Below are 27,021 nucleotides of genomic sequence, written 5' to 3' on the forward strand. Positions count from 1 at the left end.
TAATATTGATATATAGTGTATTTGATAAATAATTGATTTAAGTATTATTTGTGGAAGATCCAAGCAGAGAATACATCAGGATAATATATATTCTGTGATCCAAGTATTTTGTTGTTAAAGATATTCAAAATTGTAAGCGTTCCATAGTAACAATATGTTATTAAAAAATCACTTTAACACTTTTCCTCTTTTCTCGATTGAGTATTAGTTTTTGTTGTACATATAAATTATTACAATCACTGAATACATAGTTAGTGAAAAAATTATCACATCTATTAACTGAATTAATAATTTGCAATTATACAAATAACAGTTATCCAAGAACATTCCATCAAAAGCCATCTCCTTAAGTTAATGATGACATTTTCAAGTAGAATGACATTCTAGTAATGTTTACAAATCCATACCAGTGTGAATTTTACTACACGTAATTTGCCGTGTAAAGACAAAAAAAGTAAGGATAGCCTTAAAATATTTGCGAATTATGTACCGATGGCCTTAAGTATATTCTTACCTATTGGCAGACTGCCTTATAATGTCCAAGCTCATCAAACTGACAAAACAAGTGATCTGGAGCAAGAAATCGAACAACAACGCCATACCAGCGTACAAAGCGAAAGCTTTAACAGCTGGCATATCAGACAAACTTCCCAAGAAGAAGCAGCAACTTTCCGAAACGCTGGTCAACAGCATCGACGGTCCAACATGCCCTAGAGTCCTGCCGATATGTTCTGCGTGAGTTTCGTTAGGTTTCCTGCTGTCTCTCTGGTGAGTTTGTACTAAAATAAAGATGTTATCCACTCCTACGGCCAGCACCAAGAAGGGGATCACTTCGATGATGATAAGGGTGGCTGGGACTCCGATGTAACCGAATATACCAACTGATGACACCACTGATGCTAGTACGATAAAAACTCCACCAAGACCTAACAAAAAAATCAAAAATATAGTTACTGTTATTTGATGTAAGTTTATTTTATCTAACAATAAAACCCTGAATACTTTTTTCTTTAATAAATATGTATAGAGTCCTTTTCATGAGCATTTTTCAGTGCGTCACAGTTTTTCGATTTCTTTCTAACGCATTAAATTTATGTGACAAAAAACGTCTATGATTACAGACATTTATAACGGGTCGCGGATGTTTCCCCAACTGTCATTAATACGACTAACTTCACGCGTAACTTTGATACGAGAATTTAACAAAAATATGCATTGAAATGCAGATCCCGTAATTCTTTAAGCGTTATAAAGTGAGTACAAAAACATATATATTTCTTTCTTTGTAATTACAGCTTCAATTTACCGTACACTTCTTGTAGACTCTGAGAAAGGTAGAGTCGTGTTGGGGAAACCTCTCGCGCCCATTTATAACATTTATTCTAGTTATTCTAGTTGTCGATAGATGGCGCTATAATCGAAAAAAGTATTTACGAATTATATATCTACGAATATAATCTGTACCATTTTTAAGACTATACAAATCAAAGAAAATACCATTTCATAAATGCAATAAACACAATTGATTTGTTTTCATGCCAAATTATAAATAAAATGTGACAACTGTCAGATTTAACTAAAATGTCATGTTAGAATAAATGTCATAAATGTGTATTATCACGGGTTCCATGACATCTCGTAACGAGACAGTTCGTAACCGGACAGTTGGTAACAAACAATTCGTAACAGCGACAGTTCGTAACTATACAAATTCGTAACGTCCAAATTGAATTATTCTGTTTATTGTTGTTAACGTGGAAACTAACTGTTATTACAGTGATAAATGGAACTATGTTTATAAATTTAACGAATCAGTATCAGGATAAACATTTTTAAGGCATTTCATATTTCGTGTTTCAGAATATAATAAAAGTATTTAAACCAAGTATTAAAGTATTACAAGCCATCCCTTTTATCAACTATAACCGTTGATTGAATGCCTAAAAGCTATTACCAATCACAAGGCTTAGTATAATAACAGGTAATTATAATCTTTTCTTTACAAAATGTTTATTTAAAAAGTTTGGAATGTCTAAAGACGGTTGTCAGATTAAAGATTTCAGGAATTAAGTACTTCATTATACCTTTGTCTATACATATGCAAATTTAAGGAACAATAAGAGGAATAAACTTTTAAAAATATTGTTAAAAGGTTGTATGTATTTAAATATTTGTTTGTGTTTGAAGACTTTTATTATACACTGAAACACGAAATATAAAATGTGTTAAACATGTTTATCCCCGTACTGATTCGTTAAATTGATAAACATAATTTCAATTATAACTGTAATAGCAGTTAGTTTCCACGTTAACAAAAATAAACAGAATTAAATAATTCAATTTGGACGTTACGAATTGTCCGTTACGAATTTGTATAGTTAGGAACTGTCGCCGTTACGAACTGTCGCGTTACGAGGTGTCTGGTCACGATTATCACGGACTTACCTTTTTTTCTATCATTTGTGACGCACTGAAAAATGCTCATGAAAAGGACTGTAGCATTTTTATTCAATTGCAATGAGAAGCTAAAACTGTTAATTTTTACATAGTTCAGAGAGTGCAAACAGCACTCTTATCGACGATTTCGCCCCTTTTTAGTGGCTCCTCAGAGAATGCATAGGTTGCTATCTCTGCCCTAAGTTTAAATTTTCGACTTTATTTTTTCGACCCTATTTAAACTTACGGCTTTGGCTTCGCATTGCAACTGAATAAAAATGGTATACATTTTTATTATATATTAGTATTACTCCTTTGAGTAACATCATAAGGAGTCCATTTTCCGTTGGAATTTACTACGCTGAACAGACGGGGTCGTGAATTGCAAATTTTACAATTCCCTCTTGTCTTCTTCGCTTCAGCATCTATCTGGCTTGCAATTTTTAGAAGCCATTGAGATGTTACCAGGAAAATGCTCCAATAAGTTTTCAATTAAATATCTTTTAAAAATATTTTTATTAGGATGAAAACTTTGACTTTTACTTTTGGTCATTTAGAATTATATCTGTATTTTTTAATTTATTAATTTCCATATATTCTAATAAGGATAGCTTAAGGCCTTCACTTTCAATATGAACAATTTGAAATTGGTCATTAAAATCATGATTATGATCTATTCGCTGTGTGCAAGTACTTGGAGAGAATACGAGAAACGATCGTGCACGAGTAGCGGAGAAATCTTGTAACTTTCTTAAATAATTCATATTGTCAATTGAAATTGTCATATTGACATATTTCATACCTACTGTCATTGAAAAAAAAAATGGTATTTCGCAAATGCTGTGTTATAAATAGTAAAACTACAACAAAAAATTGTCAATTTAAGTTCTATTCGTTTCCAACTTCTAAGCACAAATTAATACAAACAGAAAAGTAGATTTCCATCATAATGAAGCAGAAGTAAGTAACTTTATGTACTTTAGTCTAAAATGAATCTTAGTTAAGCGTATTTTAGGTTGTCATTATGAAATCGGGCATTAATGTTGCTCCACAATATTGATATGATATGCAAATATTAGAGTGAATTTAATTAATTGTATTTTGACTACATACAATGTTTACCTTTTAATAACATAGCCTCAATCTTACTTTTTCTTATTATTTTTTGGGTTATGGCCTTGACAGTTATCCAGTAACCAGGACTAATATAATTAGCCAATATAATTAAAAGTGCTACAAATGTTGCTGAGCTATGACACTAGGTGTCGCTCTTCCGAACTTGCACGGCCTCAATAAGGTGAAGTGCGTAAGTAGAATCTGTTTTTCTATTATTGAAAACCCCTTTGTGTTCTACTATACGTTTGTTAAAGGTTCTACGAGTTTGACCTATGTCAAACATTAATATTCTCTCCATACTCACATACATTTTCTAGATTTAAAAACTATCAGACTTTTATACACAATTCATTATCCCATCCTACCTAACATAAATTGGCAACCTACCATAGTATGTTACATAGATGGAGAAATAATGGATACAACTGGCAAATGATAAACGAAATTTTAAACCAAAATCTGCATAAGAAAGCCCTGAAGTTAGCATAAGAAAGCCCAGAAATTAGTACTATCTGCTCAATTACATATAAAGGCAAAATACCTACTAAAATAACTAAATACATAAAAAAGAAGGGCGTAAAGGCCAAAAACTTACATCGGCCAAACTGGTAAAAAGTTAAACAAACGTATAGCAGAACACAAAAAGCTTTCAGTAATAGAAAAACAAAAAACTACGTACGCACTTCACATTCTAGATCATAATCATTCTTTTAATGACCAATTTTAAGATCTTCACTTTCAAAATAGAGGCCTTAAGTTATTTACGGAATTACAATCTACGGAAATTAATAACTAAAAAATACAGATATAATTCTGAATGACAAACTTTAGACAAACAACTCTCCTCTTAATATTTATATTATAAAATACAAACAGTAATTTAGTATCTATCGTGGCTGAATGGATCAAGTAATCCAAAGCCAATAAGGAAAGAAAAAAAAACTCTCCTCTTCTCAATTTATCCAGTTAAAGACTATGAAGTGTAGACACATAGTAAAAACACATCACTTGGGAAATGCACTCTGCCGAAACGGCTGTAGTGAAATTAATTTGTAATAAATTTTATGGAAGCATTGAAAACCCAAAGTTTTGAGTGTTTTATTGTTAGAATTGAAAATATCGTCAATCATACATACCTAGAGTTATTTTACTGTCCACTAAAAGCCTAGACCAATTATTTATTTGTCCCAAAGAGATAGCGATGTAGGCAAACATAATCATGTAGGAAATGAGAATAGTTACAACGTCAGATTGACTTTCTCTCTCTAGCTCATCTTCGATGGATCTCTCTGAAGTAAACGCGATATCCATATATTCAGGCTTTTCCGTCGCTGTCCAATTTTTCATAAAGTCAACGAATTTTTCCTCCCATTGTAAAGCTTGAGATAACATACTTTTGTTATGGTGATTGTTAACGATGAACGTTAGTATGACAGTGTTAGCTTTTTTATAATCCGGGTGTTTGGCCAAGGTCTCTCCTGGTTCCAAAAAGCCTCCTAGGGCTATTGCTGGATCAACTATGCCTCCGTACGGTGCGAGACAGTCATAGGGAGATCTGTAAATTAAAACATTATTGAAACGTGAATCAACAATAATAAATGCAGTAAGATCTTAATATGAGTTTTAGTGTCATTTATAACTAGTATAACCTTCTGAAGAGCACATTTTTGAAGAGGCTCTAAAAGATATTGATGAAGGCATCTCAATAAATGGAGTCAAGCTCAGTAACCTGCGATATGCAGATGATACAATAGTGTTTTCCAATACCATAGAAGGGCTGCAAAACTTAATGAATAAAATAACGGAAACAAGTAGAACATAATATGGACTCAATATAAACACCAGCAAAATCAAGCTAATGATCATCAGCAAGCAAAACATAACTGGAGTAAATCTGTATGTGAACCAAATGAGAATTGAACGTGTCTCACAATACAACTATTTGGGCACTATAATCAATGAGTCGTGGGACAATACTCAAGAGATTAAATGTCGCATCGGAAAGGCAAAGAGTGCATTCTTGACTATGAGCTCTGAGTTCAAGAGCCATGACATCACTCTAAAAGCAAAGATAAGGCTCCTTATATGTTACGTGCACTCAGTGCTTTTATACGGAGTAGAAACGTGGACCTTGAAGGCGGAAACTCTATCGAAACTTCAAGCTTTTGAGCTATGGTTGTACAGAAGGATCCTGAAACCATGGACAGACAAAGTCACCAATGAAGAAGTACTACGGAGGATGAACACAACCGCAGATTTAGTCAACATCGTGAAGGGCCGTAAGCTGCAGTACTTAGGGCATATAATGAGAAATCAAGGCAGATACGAGGTACTCTAGTGCATTTTACAAGGTAAAATTGAAGGAAAAAGGGCCCCAGGACGAAGAAGAATATCCTGGCTTGCTAACCTGAGAGCATGGTATAGAAAGACCTCACCACAACTATTCCGTATAGCAACTAACAAAGTCATCATAGCCAGAATGATCGCCAACGTTCGGAACGGACAGGCACCCTAAGAAGAAGATAACCTTCTGCTCATACTTATAACTAATAATCGTGTTCTTGAGACTAATTATCAAATTTCTTTATTCATTGCTAAAACTGGATATCATACTATAGGAAAAATTGAAACCGTCAATATCATCACCGTTTCTTAAAACGGCTCTTGAAAAAGATGACAGATATGTAAAAGCTATGCCACTCGGTAACAATACTATTATAAGAAGAACAGACAAAATGAATGAAGATATTGAAAAACAACTTGTTGAAAAGCTGAAAACAAGACATTTCTCAGTGCAAATGGATGAACAAACTTTGAGAGATTTCCTCCTCCTCTATCTGTTCTCCTTCGTAAGGATGTAGTGGCGTCATGTAATTCGTTTGACTATTTCTATCCAATCCTCTCTCTCCTGTGCGTGTTGTTTTGCTTCGGAGAACGAGTAACCAGTCATGTCTCTTAGTTGGTCCGACCATCGTAATGGAGATCTTCCTCTGGATCTTCTGTCCTATACGTTGCCTTCAACTATCATTCGTTCCATGCCTTCTCTTCTTCTAGTTATATGTCCAAAATATCTCAGTATATTTTGGTTGATAGTTGTGCTGAGTCTAGTTTTTATGTTAAGTTCGCCTATTGAATTATTTGTGCGATATGCGGTCCAAGGTATACGCAACATTCTCCGGTAGACCCACATTTCAAATGCCATTATACGTTTTGAAACTGCTTTTTTGATGATCCAAGTCTCTGAAGCGTAGGTGGCGATAGGAAATATTAACGCTCGAACAAGGCGTAATTTTGTGTTTTTTGTAATGTCAGTATTCTTCCATATTTTTGCGAATTTGGCTGTTGCCGGTCTGGCCATTATGATGCGCCTACGGATCTCGTTCTCGTCTTCGCATCCTCCACTGTTAGTAATAACGGAGCCTAAGTAATTAAATGGTCTGACCACTTCGTAACCTGCCAAGTTTCTGATCTCCGGTTGGTTGTTTCTGATTCTATCGATGATCAGTACTTTGGTTTTCTGTATATTTATTTTCAAACCATATTCTGTACTCACCGTTCTTAGCCTATTCATAATTTCTTCCAGTTCTTCTGGTGAAGACGCCAATATAACAGTGTCATCCGCATAACGTAGGTTTTTTATTTTTCTTCAAAATATAAAGGAAAAGATTCCTCTCATTGGCTGTATACCATAATAAAAACTTACTAATGAAGTAAAAACCTCACATGTAGGTAGGTGGTATATAATTTATTAAAAATTTTTTTCTAAAAATGATCCAAGATGGATAAAATCACAAACGTTTTTTTTAATAAATTATATACCACCTACCTACATGTGAGGTTTTTACTTCATTAGTAAGTTATTTTTCTTCCTCCTATCGTTGCTCCACCTTGCCATTCCTCAAAAACTTGACGCATAATGTGTTCACTATATACAGAGTGGGCCAAACAAAAGTATCCACCTCGATATTTGGCAGTATTTATTAGATTTTAAGGAAATAAAAAAAAACAGGTCAATTTTTGATCTAAGGGGGACACATTTTTACGATACAAGCATCTGTCATTTGTCAACTCCCTCCCTTCCACTTCCCCCACCACTTATTTTTAAATAGGCAATAGGGGTCGTGTGATAGCTCATTTGAAAGGTTATTCAATTCTCTATTCATTAATATCAACATTTACATAAACATTTATACAAGGTGTCTAAGAAAAATAATTTTGAATTTAATTAATTGACACAAAAAGAAGAATGTATGTAATTTATTTAATTCAAAATACATTCTACTGCTGTCACAAAACAGAAAAAAAATGTTTTTTTGATAAATAGACACTGTTTTTCGCTCAATTTCAATGTTCAAGCTTCCACCCATCTGCCTCTTGGTAGGTTGAATATTAAATTTAAGCAACAAACAATGTTTATTTATCAAATAAACATTTTTTTATGTTTTCTGTCAGCAGTATGTTTTTTGAGTTAAATAAATTAGATATATTCTTCTTTTTGTGTCAATTAATTAAATTTAAAATAATTTTTCTTGGACCCCCTGTATTATAAATGTTTATGTCAATGTTGATATTACTGAATAGAGAATTGAATAACCTTTCAAATGAGCTATCACACGATCCCTATTCCCTATTTAAAAATACGGGATGGGGGAAGTGGAAGGGAGAGAGTTGACAAATGACAGATGTTTGTACCGTAAACATGTGTCTCCCTTGGTTCAAAAATTGACCTATTTTTTTATTTTCTTAAAATCTAATAAATACTGCCAAATATCGAGGTGGATACTTTTGTTTGGCCCACTCTGTATATTGAATGGAATGGGGGATATTATACATCCCTGCCGCACTCCAGATTTTAATTTGAAGTTTTTCGAAACCACTATTAACTCTTACATTATCGGTGTTATAAAGTGCTTGCAATAGATAGATTAGATGTTCTGGCGTACCCATTTCTCCAAGTATATGCCACATTTTATCCCATTTTACGTTATCGAAGGCCTTGGAGTAGTCAACAAAGCACAAATATGTTTCTATGTCTAAAAACTCTCGAGATTTTTCGATAATTTGACGAATATTAAGAATGTGTTCTCTTGTTCCCTTACCTGGGACGAATCCGCATTGTTCTTGTGGAATTTGCGGTAAGAGAATGGATTTTAATCTTTCATTGATTATTGTTAGAAGTACTTTGCTCGCATGAGATATCAACGCTACTGTACGGTAATTACTGCAATCTGTCGGAGAACCTTTTTTTTGGAGGTAGTGGCACTTTCTAATCTTTTACAGAACAACATTTCTTCAGCAAAATGCCCTTTATCAATATATCTCACGTAATTCACGTAAGTAACCAATACTGCCTCACTGTCTCTCAAACCTTTTTGAATAGTAGGTAGTATTGGTTACTTACGTGAATTACGTGAGATATATTGATAAAGGGCATTTTGCTGAAGAAATGTTGTTCTATAAAAGATTAGAAAGTGCCACTACCTTCAAACATGTCTAATAATCTAAATATATAATAAGTTAAAAACTGATGACAATGATATACCAATGAAAAATATAACATCTGGAAGACTACAAGAAAAATTGCTGCTAAAAATTGATGAAAGATGCTAATCCAGAAATGATTCTTGTGCATTGTGTTATTCACAGGGAAAACTTGGTAGCTAAAAACATCTCGTCTGTTCTAAATGAAGTACTACATTCAGTAATATGGTGTGTTAATGCTATTAAAACTAAAGCCAAATGTGAGTATCTCCTCAAGCTATTTTGTAAAGAAAAAAATGAAGACCTTTTACTTTATATTGAAGTAGGATAGCTATCTAAGGGAACTGCCTAAAAAGATTTATGGTAGTGTTTGATACTCATAGAATATTTTAAGCGACAAACGTGAAATGAAATATATGTTAAAAATAATGGTAAATATTTGGTTTCATTACCCAAACTGAGTTATGTCAGAAACATATTAAGAGCAAAAACTTAAACATAGTGCAACAAGATGAGTCAGTTAAAACTTTTATAAAAGGAGCAATGGCATGGCTTTGTGAGGAAACAGAAATCAAATACCCAAATTCAACCAAATGTGCAAGAAAACTATTGCTACCGTTTCCATAGTGGATAAGTACCCATCAAACGTGGAGTACGATAGGGTTGTGTTTTGTCACCCAGTCAATCTGTACTCTGAAGAAATCTTTAGGAAGGCTTTGGACGAGAGACAAGAGGGAGTAAGACTGCGCGGCAAAGTAGCCAACAATATCAGATACGCTGACGACACAGCCATTCTTGCAGAAAATTTACAAGATCTCCAGACATTAGTAAATCTAATCAGTGAAGCAACTTATCAGAGAGGTCTAAAAATCAATATTTCAAATACAAAGTGGATGACAGTTGGAACGATTAATGTAGATCAAGGTGTGCTTTCTCTTGATGGAGAGGAGATAGAACCATTTTAAATACCTTAGCAGCTGGTTAAATATAAATTGCGACTGTGATGAAGTGATAATAACTTGGATCACGTAAGTCTGTTATGACCTGGAAACCACTTTTATGTAATCGAAAACTGTCGATGAATATTCGCAAGAAGGTCCTGAAATGCTATGTGTGGTCTGTCTATATTATTGTATGGTTGTGAGGCATAGACGTTAAAAACCACAATACTAAATAGGTAGTAGAATTGTGGTGCTATCGACGAATCCTAAAGATATCGTGGGTTTCGCACACTTCCAAGGATAATGTTCTCCAAATGATGAATTCAGAACGTCTGCTCGTAAACATCATAAAGAGGAGAAAAACAGAATACTTCGGCCATACAATTAGAAGACCTAAATACCATCTACTTCGCCTTATAATACAAGGAAGAGTGTAAGGAAAGATATGGATTGGTCGAAAGAAACTTCCATGGTTGCGTAACATTAGACAATGGTGTGGTTCCACGGTAGAAGAATTATTTCGCACAGCAGCTGATAGGCCGCTGGCCGATGACGGCCAACTTCTGAATACGATACGGCACCTAAAGAAGAAGGATTTAATACTGTAAATGATTTAATGGTAAGAAAAATATCAGCTGAATACAACACAACGTGGAGACGTGAGACTGATGCTAACCAAATTGGAACCTAACATAAAATCTCTGTGTAGCCAGGATCAAGCGCAAGGATCTCACTAAATTAAAATAATAAAAATATCATTTATTTATTATATATTTTAGAAAGCGGCATAAGAATTTTAGAAAGGTGGTTTTGCGTTTCAAAAATTTTGCCCCACCAAATACAATAAGATGGGTCAATTAGGTCGCCAACACCTTTAGAAGAGGGGGCATGGCACAGAAAAGCTCTAGATGACAAAATGTATACTTACGTTGAACAAGAGATAAATTTATTCAAATAGTCGCCGTCCAAATTCGCAACATTATTTTTATAGTATCCCCAGATACTCTGCACGACACATTCTGACACTTTAGTCCCGTTCTGGCCCTCATTTCTCAACGGAGCAAAACAGATCTTGTCCAGGCTGTGATCGCTGTCTTTTCCAATGGACTGTATCCTCATTTGTAAATCCAGAACAGATTTCAAGAAAGTCGCGTTGAAAGCAGGACCGAACTTCAAAACTTCATCGGTGTTATTGAAGGTGATGTCTGGCAGATTGATTGCTCTGATGATGACTTGTTCTGTACGGTAGAAGGGTTCGAAGTGACTGTCGAAGAAATCTTTTTCGACGCGGCTTCTAGAAGATGGGGAAGCCCAGAGTTCCACTGGATCTGTGATAATCTACGAAAATAATCGATATAACAAATTCATTTTAATAATATTTAATATTAATGTTAATTATTATTTCATTATTTCTTACGTTATGTAACCACAAACAATACATAGGGCTTTTCACTCACAGTCACTTGTTTCGAGCTTTTGTCATATGTCGTATAATCCGAGTATATTAATATTATACACAGATTATACAACATATGACAGAAGCTCGAAACAAAAGACAATCGATGAAAAGCCTTACACTCTAGACTCTATACCTTTCACGTAAATGGTCAAGGTCAAGACAGCAAATCAGTTGCCTTTCAAATCCAGAGATGTCGTCTTGTCAATTTTCTTGTCACATTTTACAATGACAATTTTGACAATTAAATTGGTTATGTTTGTATTTACTTTATAATTTGTGGCCTAATTATTATAGTGCTGTTAGGTTTTTAATGGGATTAAATCACAATTTTAATCAATTTTATTAACCTCCTCTCCGTTTTTATGAGTAGAATTATTAGTTTACACTAAGCATTGGATCATCCCGTGCTGTATTTCTCCACATGTAAAAAATAATATAATGGATCCTGAAACAGTTTATTCCAATAGACGAGTGTGTCATCAACATTTAGTGCCTATATACAGGGTGTCCCGAAAAATAGTGCGTTCCTTAAAGGTGTGGGTAGAATGCACCATGTAAAAGAAAACTTTCTTATAATTTTTTTTCTAAAGTCATCTGTTGCCTCAAAAAAATAAAATAATGTCTTTTACTAAAATTTACATTTGGCAACCCGGCAGTTTTATTTATTTTGACATGACGAAGATGTTTAAAATTGTAAACACAAACAGTCATATCATAATTACCTGTAACCCGAGAATACATTGTATTGTTGTGGTATTGTCATGATTTCGATCGCAAGTATGTTGTTAACTGCCTACCTATAGTGTATAATTAGTGCAAGATTTAGGTACACCAAGGCGATTTTACCTCGAAGTTTAAGGATTTGTAGATGGTTTCAAAACAAAATGTGTAAAGTGTTGTGTGCAGATCAAGCTTGTTTTACGAGAAATGGTGTGTGTGTGTTTTACTTTTATAATGCCAAAAGTATTAATGTATGGGCTGGGATTATTAGTAATCATTTGATTGAACCACTCGAAATTCCCAGAAGATTGAATGGAGAAATGTAACACTCAAATTTTTTGTAACATGTTCTACCGATAGACACTTCCTGAAGCTTGATTCTGATTGTAATAAAAAAAATTTCTACGAGCGTGCAAAAATGTCTACTTTCGCCCACGCATTTTAGTTTAGAAAGTTTTACTTTTCCGCACACGTGTTACTTTTCCGCACGCGTTTTACTTTTTCGCACGCGTGTTAATTTAGGTATGTTAATATGGCCTTAAAGTAATTATAATGCATGCAATAAACTAATATTTAAATATTATTTACTAATTTATTTCAAATATATCTTATTGTGTTCATGTTTTAATGAAATTAACGCGAGAATTCGATGAAATAAAATAATTTTGACATATTATTCGAAAGTCAAATCAGTAGACAATAACAGTGGTTTTGAATCGTCGTCATGGAAACCAAGATCGTCGTCATGCTAACCAATTATGCTGAAACTTTGGTTTTTACAACCTTGTCAAAGAATTAATTTGTGTATGTATTTTCATATTAATTAAATTAATCGATTAAGATTTGGTCATTTTTTAAAGACTCGTAGAAAAAATATTGTTCCTAACGCTTGCAGAAAGTCTCTTTTCCGCACTCGACTGCTTGCCGAACTCCCGCTTCGCGTCGTTCGGCAAACTGCAGTCGCGTGCGGAAAAGTATGACTTTCTGCACTTGTTAGGAAAATAACGATTTAATGTAAGTTAAAACACTACACAAACCTTATTTATTAGATATTTAATAAACAAATATTATGCTGTTTTTCTATCACTGTTATCAGTATTTTATCAATACATAATTTATGCCTAATGGTCGATGATTCATGATAGTTGAGTTCCAGTAAAATTATTTTTACATAAAAGAAGGAACGCAGCGTTGGCAGCTGTATTTGCATTTCTGTGGACATTAATCAAATGCATTAAAATTATTAAATTATTTTTTTGAAAACGGTTGACATTACAAAAAAATTGTATCAGACTTTTTTGCTCTAAATGGTGCACTTAGCCCTTACCTTGAAGGAACGCACTATTTTCCTGGACACCCAGTATTTTGCGGAAGTTTGTAAAAGATTATAAGGTATTTATCTAAAAAAATCTTCCTACAAGATATTCTTCCAAAAATTTTCATTCAACTAAATATTAAACATTGATTTATTACAAAAACAGTGCTTTCACATGACACATGGCAGTACTGTTTAGCATTTTGAAAACAAATTGAAATATTTGAAGTTTCAGTAAAACTATGATTTTTGTTTAAATTGGTATTTCAGCTCCGATTACAAAACTACCTACTACCATAACTTTAGACAGAACTTAAGACTTTTAGTATTTTTGATGAAAATGAAACTTTTAAGGTAGTTGGTAAGGTAATTATTGAATAAAACATTGAGTTGTCTTTTTGTTGTTTCAATTTCCTGCGAAATTTCATCAAAAATTGAGCAAAATTTATAGTTTGAAATTCCCGCGTAACTATAATTTGTCAATTTAGTTGTTCAATCAAGAGATGGCGTTAATTCGATCCGAAAGATTAACATGGGCCCTGATTCTAAATCAAATTTCGACACTAAACAAGTCGCTTTCAATATGGCGATGGCGACTGTCGAAATTATTTGACATGGAGATGAATGAATGGCCAAAAGCGAGGTTAGGTTTAGTTTAGATGTGTTTTGTTTATTTCTTGCAAGGAAAACTAAATCAAAAGGTATTATAATATAGCTGGGTTTAATTGAAATTTGCTTGTTTTGAGGAATTAGATAGAATAGTATTAAATTAGAAATATAATAATTGAGAATGTCCACAACATGAATCATCAACTCAATGAAAGATGTGAGGTAATAATCTGGGAAAATTAGTAAAAAACAAGGAAAATTAATTACCAGCTATTTTATTGCTGGACATGCTGAAATAAAATCTTCAAGATTTCCTATATTAGTAATATAGCTGTGCAAAGTCCACAGAAAGTGTGCTATTTTGTTTATAAACAAATTAGCGCTCCGAAATCTTTTTTTTTATTATTGCTCTAAAACTCCGAAAATTTTAACTTTAAACCAAAACACTCACATAAAAATTGACAGTAATTTAATTCTGCACATTAATAATTTATTCCAATTTCCTTCGACGGAAATTTTCTTCGGAAAATTCGGGTTTTCCAAACAAAATCTTTAATTTTCAACTAAAATTTGAGGGAAGTAATTATTTATCAATAATTAAATAATTTGGTGACAGTGACATAAATCTTTTTTGTTATGAGTGTCTTGAAGATATGAAAATTTGTATGTACAAAGAAGACCGGAATTAAAAGGTATCTAATGGTTCAAAGATTAAAATCCTGTTGTTTATAACTCTGTCGCAAATGCCGGTCAAATTTGACCGGTTATACCTGGAATCACTCCTCGCAATTCAATTTGTTTTTCTTCGAAAAGGACACAGAAGCCGTGCTCTTTTCAACAGCGTTAACTTAATTTAATTTAATCTAATATTTTCTGAGGGGTTCTATTTGTTTATAAGCCAAAAAATTGTTTCTTTATAACATTCCCGAGACCGCTCAAATGGTCCAATTTCAATCCTGTAAGGTACGTTGAATAGGTATAGTGCTTTTTTATATGAAAATCATAGTTATTCTGGTGTATCATAATCTTTCTGGTTATTATTTCGACCGAAATTTTTTAATTAACATTTTAATTATTGCTAAACTATTGGTTAGATTGTCGCCGGTCTCCTGATATACAGAGAGGGGCTAAATTATGGAATAAATTCATTTTCTCTAAAATGGACGATTTTAGAGAAAAATCCCGAAACAGGTCGATTTTTATTTTTAAATTAAATTTCTTGGCATATATTTCAAACTAGTGACGTCATCCATCCGAGCGTGATGACGTAATTATTTTTTTAAATAGGAATATGGGTTCGTGTTGTAGCTCATTTACAAAGGCGTTCAATTCTCTATTCAGTATTATAAACATTAGTTTCATTATTTATACAGGGAGGCCAAGAAAAATTTTGAATTAAATTAATTGACGCAAGAAGAAGAATGCATGTAATTTATTTAACTCAAAATACATTGTATTGCTGTCAGAAAATAGAAAAAAATGTTTATTTTGCAAATAAACATTGCTTTTAGCTTAAATTAAAAGTTCAAACTGCCAATAGGTAGGAGGGAGTCTGTTTGTGATTTAATTTAAGCGAAAAGAAATGTTTATTTGTGAAATAAACCTTTTTTTCTATTTTCTGACAGCAGTACAATGTATTTTGAGTTAAATAAATTACATACATTCTTCTTTTTGCGCCAATTAATTTAATTCAAAATTTTTTTTTGGCAACCATGTATAAATACCTAATGATATTAATGTTTATATTACTGAATATAGAATTAAACGCCCTTTCAAATGACCTACCACACGACCCCTATTCCCATTAACAAAATTATCGATTACGTCATCACGCTCAGATGGATGACGTCACTAGTATGAAATATATGCCAAAAAATTGTAATTTAAAAATAAAAATCGACCTCTTTCGGGATTTTGCTCCAAAATCGTCCGTTTTAAAGAAATGAATTTATTCCATAATTTAGCCCCTCTGTATAATCTACTATAATAAATCTTTCATGTCTTCAATTATTTAATTATTGATAAATAATTAGGTACTTCCCTAAAATTTTAATTGAAAATGGCAGATTTTTTGGGAAAACTCGGATTTTCTGAGTAAAATTTTTGTTGAAGGAAATCGGAAAAAAAATAACTTTGTGCAGAACTAAATTACGGTGAATTTTTATTTGAGTGTTTTTGGCTCAAAGGAAAAAATATAGGAGTTACAGACCACTAATTGAAAAAAAAAAGAAGATTTAGGAGTGCTAATTTGTTTATAAATAAAATAACACACTTTCTGCGGACTTGTCATACCCCATATTACTAATATATGCAATCTTAAGATTCGATTTTAGCAATAAAATAGCTGGTAAATAATTTTTCCCAAAAATGGTATTTTTTCGATAATTTTCCCAGACTATCAACAAAATCCAAGAAACGAAGCGCCAACCCAAATTCTGAGCAGTCTCAACATAATAAGGTTAATATCCCCAAGAATCGCGCGGTGTCGAAATGAAATTGCGACTGTCGAAATGAATTAGAATCAGGCCCATGGTCGTGGAACGTGGGTCGCGGACGTTTCCCCAACTGTCGTCAATACGACTAACTTCACGCGTAACGTTGATACGAGAATTATAAAAAAAAAAATATGCATTGAAATCCAGATCCTGTAATTCGTTAAAGTTAAGCGTGATAAAGTGAGTACAAAGACATACATACTTGTTTCTTTGTAATTACAGCTTCAATTTATCGTACACTTCTCGTAAACTCTGCCGATAAGGTAAAGTCGTGTTGGGGAAAAGTCGCGCGCCGGTGGAACGTCTAGAGTCTAGAGCAGAGGTTCCCAAACAATTTTTTCTCGTAGACCACTTTAAAAAATATACTGGTTTCGGTGGACCCCCTGCTGCTACATTTTTACCATACTTGTAATGAAAACATGGGGGGGCTAAAAATAAGACATTGAAGGTCTTTTTCGTCTTCTTTTCTTTTCTCAAAATACTATTTTAAGCGATTTTACAGTGATTTGGAATCTACTTAACAAATTTGCATTTTTTATCGTAAATTATCAATTGAAAAAATACTTTAAATAATTTAATAGAAGGGTTGTCCAAATTGTGATTATTAGGCATTATAACAAGTTTTTTCTTTTATAACAAGTTGTTGATCAAACTTTAGCGTAGAAAACGTTAAAATACTGTTTTTCCATTTTCCTCCATTCCCAAAATACATGTACTTCTATTTAGTTGAAAATTTGCCCACAGATAGCCAAAATAGAGGACTTTAATGGTTAAAAGAATTTGTATAGTTTTACAATACAAGAAAAGTTACATGCAATAAAGAGTCAAAATTATATAGTACAGTCGGGTTAGCATGTAGTAGTGTAAATTTAAGATCGGGAATAATGGTAGGGGAGCCCAAGCGGGGATTTTTGCAGTTACTCGAGCGCGTCAGATTATCATATGGGGACAAACGTGGTACCCTGCAGATGTACCTCTGCCATATATTGGCTCTTAACACAGGGGAGTTCGTTTAAGGGGGCCCGAAAAAAAAATCTATCCTTAAAAATACTCGAAATTGTCAGATTAAGATAAGGTAAGTTAAGTACATGCAAAACAGTGTATATTTAAAAAATCTGACGATTTGAGCGGGGCGTAAGGGAATTGGTGAGTCACAAAGTTTCACAAGAAAAAGGCGAATATTTCGCGAAATGAAACTCAGATCGAAAAACTAAAAACTACACGTTCAATATTTTTCAAAAATCTATCGATAGATACCAAACACGACCCCTCGCAGAGAGGGGTGGGGGGTAAATTTTAAATTTTAAATACAAATCCCGCGATATTTAGTAAAATAAACATCAGATCGAAAAACTGCAAAATACACTTATTTAATATTTTTGAAAAATCTATCGAATGGTACCAAAAGCGACCCCCCACGGAGGTGGGGTGGGGGGTTACTTTAAAATCTTAAATGGGAGCCCCCATTTTTTATTGTAGATTTGAATTTTCTGCATAAAAATAAGCAACTTTTATTCGAAACATTTTTTCGAATTATGGATAGATGGCGCTATATTCGGAAAAAACGATTAATGGAAATGGAAAATGAAATTAAAAAATGGCAAGCGCCCGCTAAAATGGAAAATTTTACTTAACTTTTTTTGGTTTTAGGACCTAATAATCACAACCCAATAGGTCCCCAAAGCGCTCGAGTGACTGCACATTTAGCATACTTTGCTCCCCTACCATAAAGAACAACCGTTTTTCTGGACTGAAAAGTTGAAGTTGTGGAAAATATGATTTCGTATAATTTATTCTATTGTAAATTTTTTTGTGCCGTCGATATGGGGGAAAAGAGTGACAGTTACAGCATAATTATTGAATTATCTCGTTTATTATTAGTTTTATAACAAAATTGTACTTATACAAAAATGGAGAGAATTAAATTTTATACAATTTTGATCTCTTTCATGTTTTTGCTAAAATCAATATTTCAGGTAGTACATATGCGGTAAAGGCGCGAGCATAAGCCCTGATTGATCTGATAGCAGTGGTTTTTGTTCAATATCTCCGCAATTCTCAACTTTTCTACAAAATTGGTAGGAGCTGAAATTGATCCAAATAAATTGTGTTTACAATAATTATTATAATTTTCTTAACCATTTTTTTCGTATGGTCGATATTTTCCGAATTAATTCTACTTACAGTAGACGCCTATATTTTTGATTCTGATATTATTCCACGTATTTTTTTTGTATTGTAAAACGATACAAATTATTTTAACAGTCCTGTGTTTTGACTATCTGTGGGCAAATTTTCAGTCAAATCGAAAGACATGTGTTTTGGGAATGGAGGAAAATGTAAAAAACGGTATTTTAACGTTTTCTACACTAAAATTTGATCAAAAACTTGTTTTTAATCAAAATAACTTGTTATGATGCATTATAATAACATTTTTGAGTAACTACTATTAAAATATTATTTTTTCCATTGATATTTTACAATAAAAAAATGCAAATTTGATTAAATAAATACCAAATTGTTATAAAATTTTCGTGGACCCCCACTTGCAACTTGTGAACCCCCATTTTTATTTCACGCCAACGTAGACCCCCGTTGAGTCCCTCGTGGACCCCTGGGGGTCCACCTGGACCACTTTGGGAATCACTGGTCTAGAGTATGTATGGTTTGTGGTTTTCAGGCATTGTATTCTTTCAAAAATATAAAGAAAATTCAACTGAATAATGAAAATAGTAAAGAAAATGAACCATCCGAAATAATGCAAAAAAAAAGGATAAAACACAAACTCTTTAGGGTGTGGTGGTAATTTTATAGGGGTGAAAATATGTCAGAACTTGTTATTTATACGATAGACTCCAAGTAATAAAAAAAGAAAGTTCTACGTTACGTAGAACCCGAGATATTGCTGTTTTTCAAGCGCACTTCATTTTAAAATTATGTTTGCAGTTTCATGAGCTTGAAAGAAATTCCCCAATCATACGGTATAATATATGATTTTTCACCTTCTGATAAAAACAAAGTACATCAATGATGGGTCATATGATAGTTTATTGTAAAAATTTATTCTATTACATAGAGCTTTTACTTACTTTTAAATATTTGATTCCACACCCGAGACTGACCACCATAAGAGTTCCTAGTAAGAGAACAGTTAGGGGCCTCTGAGCACAAAAAGTTCCCCATTTCTCAAATGACTTTTGCAAAAATATATCGAAGTTGGCGCCCAACTTTTCAATACAAGACAAGGCTTCGATTGGCCCAGCATTTTTCATCTCTGGTGCTTGTTCCCCTGAAACAAGAATTTGTTAATAAAACTAGAAAAAAACAGAAAAAAAGTTTAAAAATAATTTTTTAATTTTTAGCAGAATGTTAAAATACTCGTTTATCGTTTTCTTTATGTGTCTACAAACCCATTACATTATAAGTTGAAGCGTGTTTTTGCAAAAAAAAAAAACAGTAAACACAACGTTAAAACAGAATAATTTATTTTGGACATTTGTCTTCGAGAATTTGATCTGTGCAGTATGTCTGCTTGATTTTCAATGAAGAGGTGCGTTCTTACAAAAAATGAGTAATATAACGTCAGAACAAGTAGCTCAAATTGTAGCTTTAATTGGAGATGGACGATCGCAGCAATATCTTGCTGATGTTGTGGGAATCCACCAATCCAGCGGTTCAAGTGCTTTCAGAAGGTATAGAGAAAGTGGAGGATACACAAGAAGACCAGTTCCAGGACTTCTCAGGTGCACGAACCCCGCAGATAAACGTTATATACATCTGCAGACTTTGCGTACACATCATATTACAGCTAAACAACTGAGCAATGATCTTTCCACAGCCCGTAAAGTTCGGTTAAGTGCAAAATTTAAACGTGCCATACGATGTGCCCTTCTGGTTTAACCGGAAGTGATATAAAAAACAAAACTATATATTCGTTCTCGCTTTGCTAAGGCGCGTCGAATAATATAGCGCTTGTGTCTTTTCGGAGACTTTAAAACGTACTTCTGGTTGCAACTCTGGAAGTAGAAGTCAGAGGTTAAATTTCTCACCTTTAATATCATCCTTGGGTTATAAGCTTTCATTCAACACATCATTTTTGTCATTCTATCTGGTCTAATGACGGAGAAGTTGTGTTTATAAACTCACTGGGATAGACATGGATAATTCAAGGTTTTCACGTGTGTTCAAAATGGGTGAAAACAATATTTATTTGTTCAAACTATTTACATACCTGGTGTCTGAAGAGGACTCGCTTCTGTATCTGCTACAGCAACTTCATATGATCCTACAGACACTGCAAACCAGATAAAAATATTAATAAACAGATATCAACGTCTTTGTCTAAAATGGTAATAAATCTAAAATACTACAATCATAGACGTAACCAGTAGGGGTTTTGGGGGTTATAACCCCCCATTGGGATGTACTTTGAGCTCTATACGCTTAACACCATACCCCTCGGAGACCTTCCAGTAGTTGTAACCCCCCCCCCTTAGGATTATCCTGGTTACGCCTATGAATAAAACAGGGAACTTGCATAAAATTTTAAATTCGAAAAAATGCTATAAATCACAACAGAACATAATTTAAAACATGTATCAAAGATAAAAAGTTGTTTTTGTGTTCCGTTTGGCCCCTAAAGTCGAGAGAAAATTCAAATTATAACAGCCAGCCAAAAATGCGCCCTCACTGGTCGTGACGTCAGATCATTATAATTTGTAATTCATTAAGTTTTATATTTGTTTACTTGTAAAATAATCATTTTATGGTGTATCTCGGTTTTATAAATCTTTAGATAGTTGCTGTGAACTATGTATTTTAAAATATTTGAGCGTTTCTGTTAAGACAACTTTTTTAAAATGACCGAAGAGGGTATAGATCCTATATTAGATCAATAATAGACTACGGATCTATTTTCTATGCAGATGCAGCAAATGTTCATCTACAAAAAATTGAAAATATTGTCAATAAATATTTAAGACTTTGCATAGGTGCTTTAAAATCTACTCCAATAAACAATCTACATGTGGAGTGCGCAGAGATGCCATTAAGGCTAAGAAGAAATAAACTGTGTAGTCAATTATTGGTAAATTTATTACATAAAGAATCATAAATAATTAATAAAATTCATTGGCTTTCGATAAATGATTTAATAAAAAGTTATTGAAAAAAAAAAGAAATATCTCTGTATTGCTGAATGTTATAGAGAACTGGCAGAATATAAAGAAACTTTACATACAACCCCAATTAATTTAAATTATATTTTTAATATAGTACAATTAAAAAATTTAAAAATAAACTTCCTAAGAGATTATTCAAATTACCCAACACGTATTAGAGATGTGATGTTCAAAGCTGATAAGAAGTATCATTGAATGCTTATCAAATTTACACCGATACTTCCAAAAGTACTAAAGGAACAGCATGTGCAATATACGATCCTCAAACAAATGAGAGTAAGATGTTTAAATTAAACGCAAATAGTAGCATATACTCAGTTGAACTAATAGGCATATTAGAAGCCCTAAAATACTGCCAACATCTTCCAAACAAGAAAATTTATATTTTCTCTGACAGTAAAAGTGCTTTGCAAAAAATTAAGCACCTTCAATCTACATCTAAAATAAATTATATCATTTTAGAAATCTTACAAAAAAGTTGAAGAATTAAATAAAGATTTCAAAACAATACATCTAATATGGGTCAAAAGCCATTGTGGAATACTGGGCAATGAAACAGTTGATGTCTTAGCTAAAAGGGCCATACACGAAGGAGAAGGAACAAAATACAAATATACAACAAATGAAATAAAAATAGTTATTAACGAAGTTTGGAAAACAAAATGGGAAGAAGATAATAAAAAAGAATCAAAAAGGCAAACATTACAAAGAAATTCAAGAAACGATTCCCAAAAAACAATGGTTTATAAAGGGGAATCTTTCCAAAAATGCAATAAGAAAAATTTGTCGTTTGAGGTTTAATCACGTACCTGTTCCCAAATTTCTATTTAAAATTCGTTTAAAAACCGATCATAGCATCAAATATTAAATTGCCCTCTAATTCAAGCTCAAGTAAAAATCTTTTTGGACAAAATTTATAAGTTAAAGGATGTCATACATCCAATTATTTTAAAGTTCTTAATAAATCAAAGTAATAATCCACAAGTGGTCGTTTTATTATGTGAGCATATTAAAAATATTAAACTGAAAATATGAGTAACTATAGTTAACTATCTGTATTTAGAAGCATATAAATATTGTAAAAAAAATGTAAAAACATTGTAATAAGTATAAAAAAAATAAAATCGGAACCATTAAGAAGACGAATAACCTCCGAGATGTTGAATCGGGTTTTAGTCTTACCGTAATGAAAAGAAAAAAAAAACAAAAAAAATAAAAAAACAAAAAAGATACAAAAAAAAGGAAAAAATAATTGAATAAAAAAAATGAATAATATGAAAAATAGAAGTAAAAAATGTTAATGTATAATAATGATATGATATTATAATTATTAATAGGGAATGAAAACAAACATAGAGTAGTTGAAATTAATGTAAAAATGAGCAAAATCGGTTAGATGGGCGAATGGACCCTAAGGTCCGCAGTCATACAAACCCAAGGAAAAAAAAGAGGGTTTTTCTAAAGGGCAGTAAAATAACTTACCCATTGTGAACATAAATATTTATTATTATGATTATTTTATTTTAATTTTATAGTAAAAACAGTTCCAGAAAGATATTGTACAGGTAAATATTATGTAATATGCAATTTACATCTACCAAAATATGTATACCAAAAGATATATTTTCTTTTTGTTCTAAAATACACTTAATTCGTTAAAAAACTATTAAAGTAGACAACAGACATTAATACTTACTTCAAACTTATTTTCGCATTTTATTTATTTAGCGTATGGCTTAAGTATATCACAGAATATAGTTAGATTTATGCATTATACAATGCATCACAAACAGATGTCCAATTTTTTTATATATTCGATTGACCCTTCGGTTGCCATTACAAAGTCTATAGGGTCGCCTGTGTATGCTCTGCGTGGGCAGTCCTGAACAATGTGACTGATCGTCTGTCTTGCAGCGCCGCAGTCACAAGAAGGCGAGGGGAGTTTACCCCATCTGTGGAGGGAGTCGGCGCATCTTCCACAGTTTGTTCGAATTCGATTAAGGGCTGCCCAAATCTTACGGGGACGTTCAAATTCACCAGGTTTCCCTATGATGTCCGGTAGACTATGGTAATGCGGATCTGTCCTACTTTCCCAATCTTCTCTCCATCGGGTATTTAAGTCAAAGTTGGATTGCTGCAGCGCTTGAGCAGATTGTAGAGGGGGTAACCTGGATCGGAGACAGTTTCCAAGAATATCGGGGATGTCGTTGTGGACTAGAAGCTGGCGACTGTCCATTATTTTGTTATATTCTTTAACCAATGCATGTTCGCGGCGTAGGTTGGGTGGTGCTATATTACTAAGGGTAGGTAGCCACATTGTAGGGGTGGGCTTAATTGTGCCTGTTATCATACGCATAGTACGGTTTAGTTGGGTGTCGACCAGGTGGGTATGCCTGCTATTTAGCCACACTGGAGCACAGTATTCTGCCACCGGATATATCAGGCCAAGAGCAGAGGATCTTAATGTTGATGCTGTGGACCCCCATGTAGTGCCGCAGAGTTTCTGTATTATATTGTTGCGTGTTTTCAATTTTGCTGCTGTTTTCGTCAGGTGTTCTCTGAATGTGATCTTTCGCATATATGAAGACCTTGAGAATGAACTAAAATGTATTTAATGTCCTTTCGAAATGAACGTAACCACTTATAGCCCGATCAAAGAACAATCTGACCCCAAGAAAAATAAAGGAAGGATGGAAATTTGGGAATAGGTAGTTGATATTGTCTATTATTATATAAGAAAAAGTTTACAATTCTACACCCCCTCCATTTTACAAAAATGGAGGGGAATACCCCCTCTCGAAAATGAAAAAAATACATTCAAAATAAGACCGGAATTGGATAAAATGACTAATTCTAAACAACTTTTCTTCTATAGAGTTTTTTCATTAAGTCAATACTTTTCGAGTTATTTGCGAGTGAATATGTTCATGTTTAACAAAATAAAACATGTTTTTGGACGGTTTTTCGGAGATAACTCAAAAAGTAAGTATTTTAGCGAAAAAAATATTCTTAGCAAAAATATAGCCCATCAAAAATTGAAAAAAAATGGTGTATACATGAGGTCTGTAGACCCAGTAGAAGCAGAGTTGCAGCTAATGAAAAGTAGGTTCTTCTTCGTTAAATTCCAAATCGAATATTTCAATGTGAAGTAACCCAAGAACGGAGCACTTTTAGGGGAAAATTCATTTTAACTTTTTTAAAGTGTTTAAAAAAATGTTTATTTTTGTTTAAAAAAAACTTGTAATATTAAAAGTAAGTGAATTACGCTCAAAATATTGTTGGTCCCTTTTATTTTTTGGTAAAAAAATCGCGAAAATCACCCCCTAATTAGCATCACATATACATTTTAACATTACCACTTCACAAGTTACTTTGTCTATGTGTATTATTTATATGATCTGTAATTTCATCGGTTCAAAGTGCATCGTTTTGAAAAAGCTGTAGTTAAAATGGCTTGAACGAGTAACTAATCACGAGTTTAGGCAAATTTTGAACAGCCATAGCATAACCAATTTTTGTCTAACAAGAAAACAAAAAATCAGAAATATTCAGAAAAGCAAAACGTACATTTTATTACTCTTTGAGATTTTTGGTATTCCTAATTGTTTTTAAGTTAATTCCATAAACAATTACGATTTTTTTCAAAAAAAAAAATGTTTTATTTTAAACCCAATTTTTTTCAAAGCTGAGCACTTTAAACCAATAAAACTTATAGATAATATAAACAATACATAAGTAAAGTAACTTGTAAAGCGGTAACGATTAATTTTATTTGAGAAGCTAATTAAGGGGTGATTTTCGCCATTTTTTTACCAAAAAATAAAAGAGACCAACAATATTTTGAGCGTAACTCACTTAATTTTAATGTTAGAAGTTTTTTTTAAAAACAAAAATAAACCTTTTTTTAAGCACTTTAAAAAAGTTGTAATGAATTTTCCCCGAAAAGTGCTCCGTTTTTTGGTTATTTCACATTGAAATATTCGATTTGGAATTTGACGAAGAAGAACCTACATTTCATTAGCTGCAACTCTGCTTCTACTGGGTCGGCAGACCTCATGCATACACCATTTTTTTCAATTTTTTATAAGCTATATTTTTACTTGGGATATTTTTTTCGCTAAAATACTTACTTTTTGAGTTATCTCCGAAAAACTGTCCAAAAACATTTTTTATTTGGTTACAAATGAACACATTCACTCGCAAATAACTCGAAAAGTATTGACTTAGTAAAAAAACTCATAGAACAAAAGTTACTTAGAATTAGTCATTTTATCCAATTCCGGACTTATTTTGAACGTATATTTTTTCACCCCCGAGAAAAAATTTTTCACCCCGTATTTTCCAATTTTTGTAAAATGGAGGGGATGTAGAATTGTAAATTTTTTCTTATATAATAATAGGTTCTTCGAATAATCACAAATGCCCCATGGTATGTTGCAAATATTATTATTAGACGCGATCTAGAAATTTCAACAGTAAAAGAAGAAATTACCAACTTTGCACAGAAATACGAAGACAGACTGGCACAACATCCAAATGTACTAGCCAGAAACCTGATGAGCCAACCAGTCAGACGGAGACTTAGACGAAATACACCTAGTGATTTACCATCGCGATTTTAGTTATATGTGCCGTAATTCCCAGAGACAAACAATTTTATATCTATGTAAAATATTTGTAAAGAAAATGATTATTGAATCATTTTCTCCAAGTCACCTACACTAGTGGTCACAACATTTACTTATTGTAACTTGTTTTACAGATTGTAAATAAATTAGGACGTTAAATAAAAAAAAAAATATAATAATAGACAATTTCAACTACCTATTCCCACATTTTCATCCTTCCTTTATTTTGTGGAGGTTTTCGTAAAATTTTGCGTTCCCTTATCGGGCTATTACGCCGTTTCTTATCTACTGATAATCTAATAAATATTTTATTGGGGTTTTTATGGTTGTCTAAACAATGGTACTAAACAACACTTATAGTATTTACTTTTATTTTTCATAGTAAACACACACACAATTCCATACTATTTTTTCAAAAACTATATTACCTCCAATCTAAATAAACTGGTATATACATATTTTTATATTGTCATAATGAGAATTGTCATTATAAATATTATGGTATGACGTCACAGACCGTTTGAAATGATTTAAATACACAGAAGATTTAAAATTTGTATTTCTAACTCATTATGAGATTACATGATAACTGGAAACTTCAATGGAATCAATACTGTATAAATTGTCCGACAAGGTATACT

General features: G+C 32.7%; 1 protein-coding gene across 4 annotated transcripts in view; it reads right to left on the reverse strand.

Annotated features, from left to right (window-relative positions):
• LOC114328011 (NPC intracellular cholesterol transporter 1) overlaps window positions 1-27,021 on the reverse strand; it is a 121,650-nt gene that overhangs the window by 34,685 nt on the left and 59,944 nt on the right. For all 4 annotated transcript variants that reach the window (XM_050653805.1, XM_050653827.1, XM_050653812.1 and 1 more), the window contains exons 6-10: window positions 20,804-20,866; window positions 19,662-19,861; window positions 10,903-11,312; window positions 4,689-5,107; window positions 515-926 (exon numbers count right to left, since the gene is read on the reverse strand). In XM_050653805.1, the coding sequence (XP_050509762.1) occupies window positions 515-926; window positions 4,689-5,107; window positions 10,903-11,312; window positions 19,662-19,861; window positions 20,804-20,866 (1,504 nt within the window). The remainder of the gene's footprint in view (window positions 1-514; window positions 927-4,688; window positions 5,108-10,902; window positions 11,313-19,661; window positions 19,862-20,803; window positions 20,867-27,021) is intronic.

This window comes from Diabrotica virgifera, chromosome 1 (assembly GCF_917563875.1).
Source record: "Diabrotica virgifera virgifera chromosome 1, PGI_DIABVI_V3a".
Classification (NCBI taxonomy): domain Eukaryota; kingdom Metazoa; phylum Arthropoda; class Insecta; order Coleoptera; family Chrysomelidae; genus Diabrotica; species Diabrotica virgifera.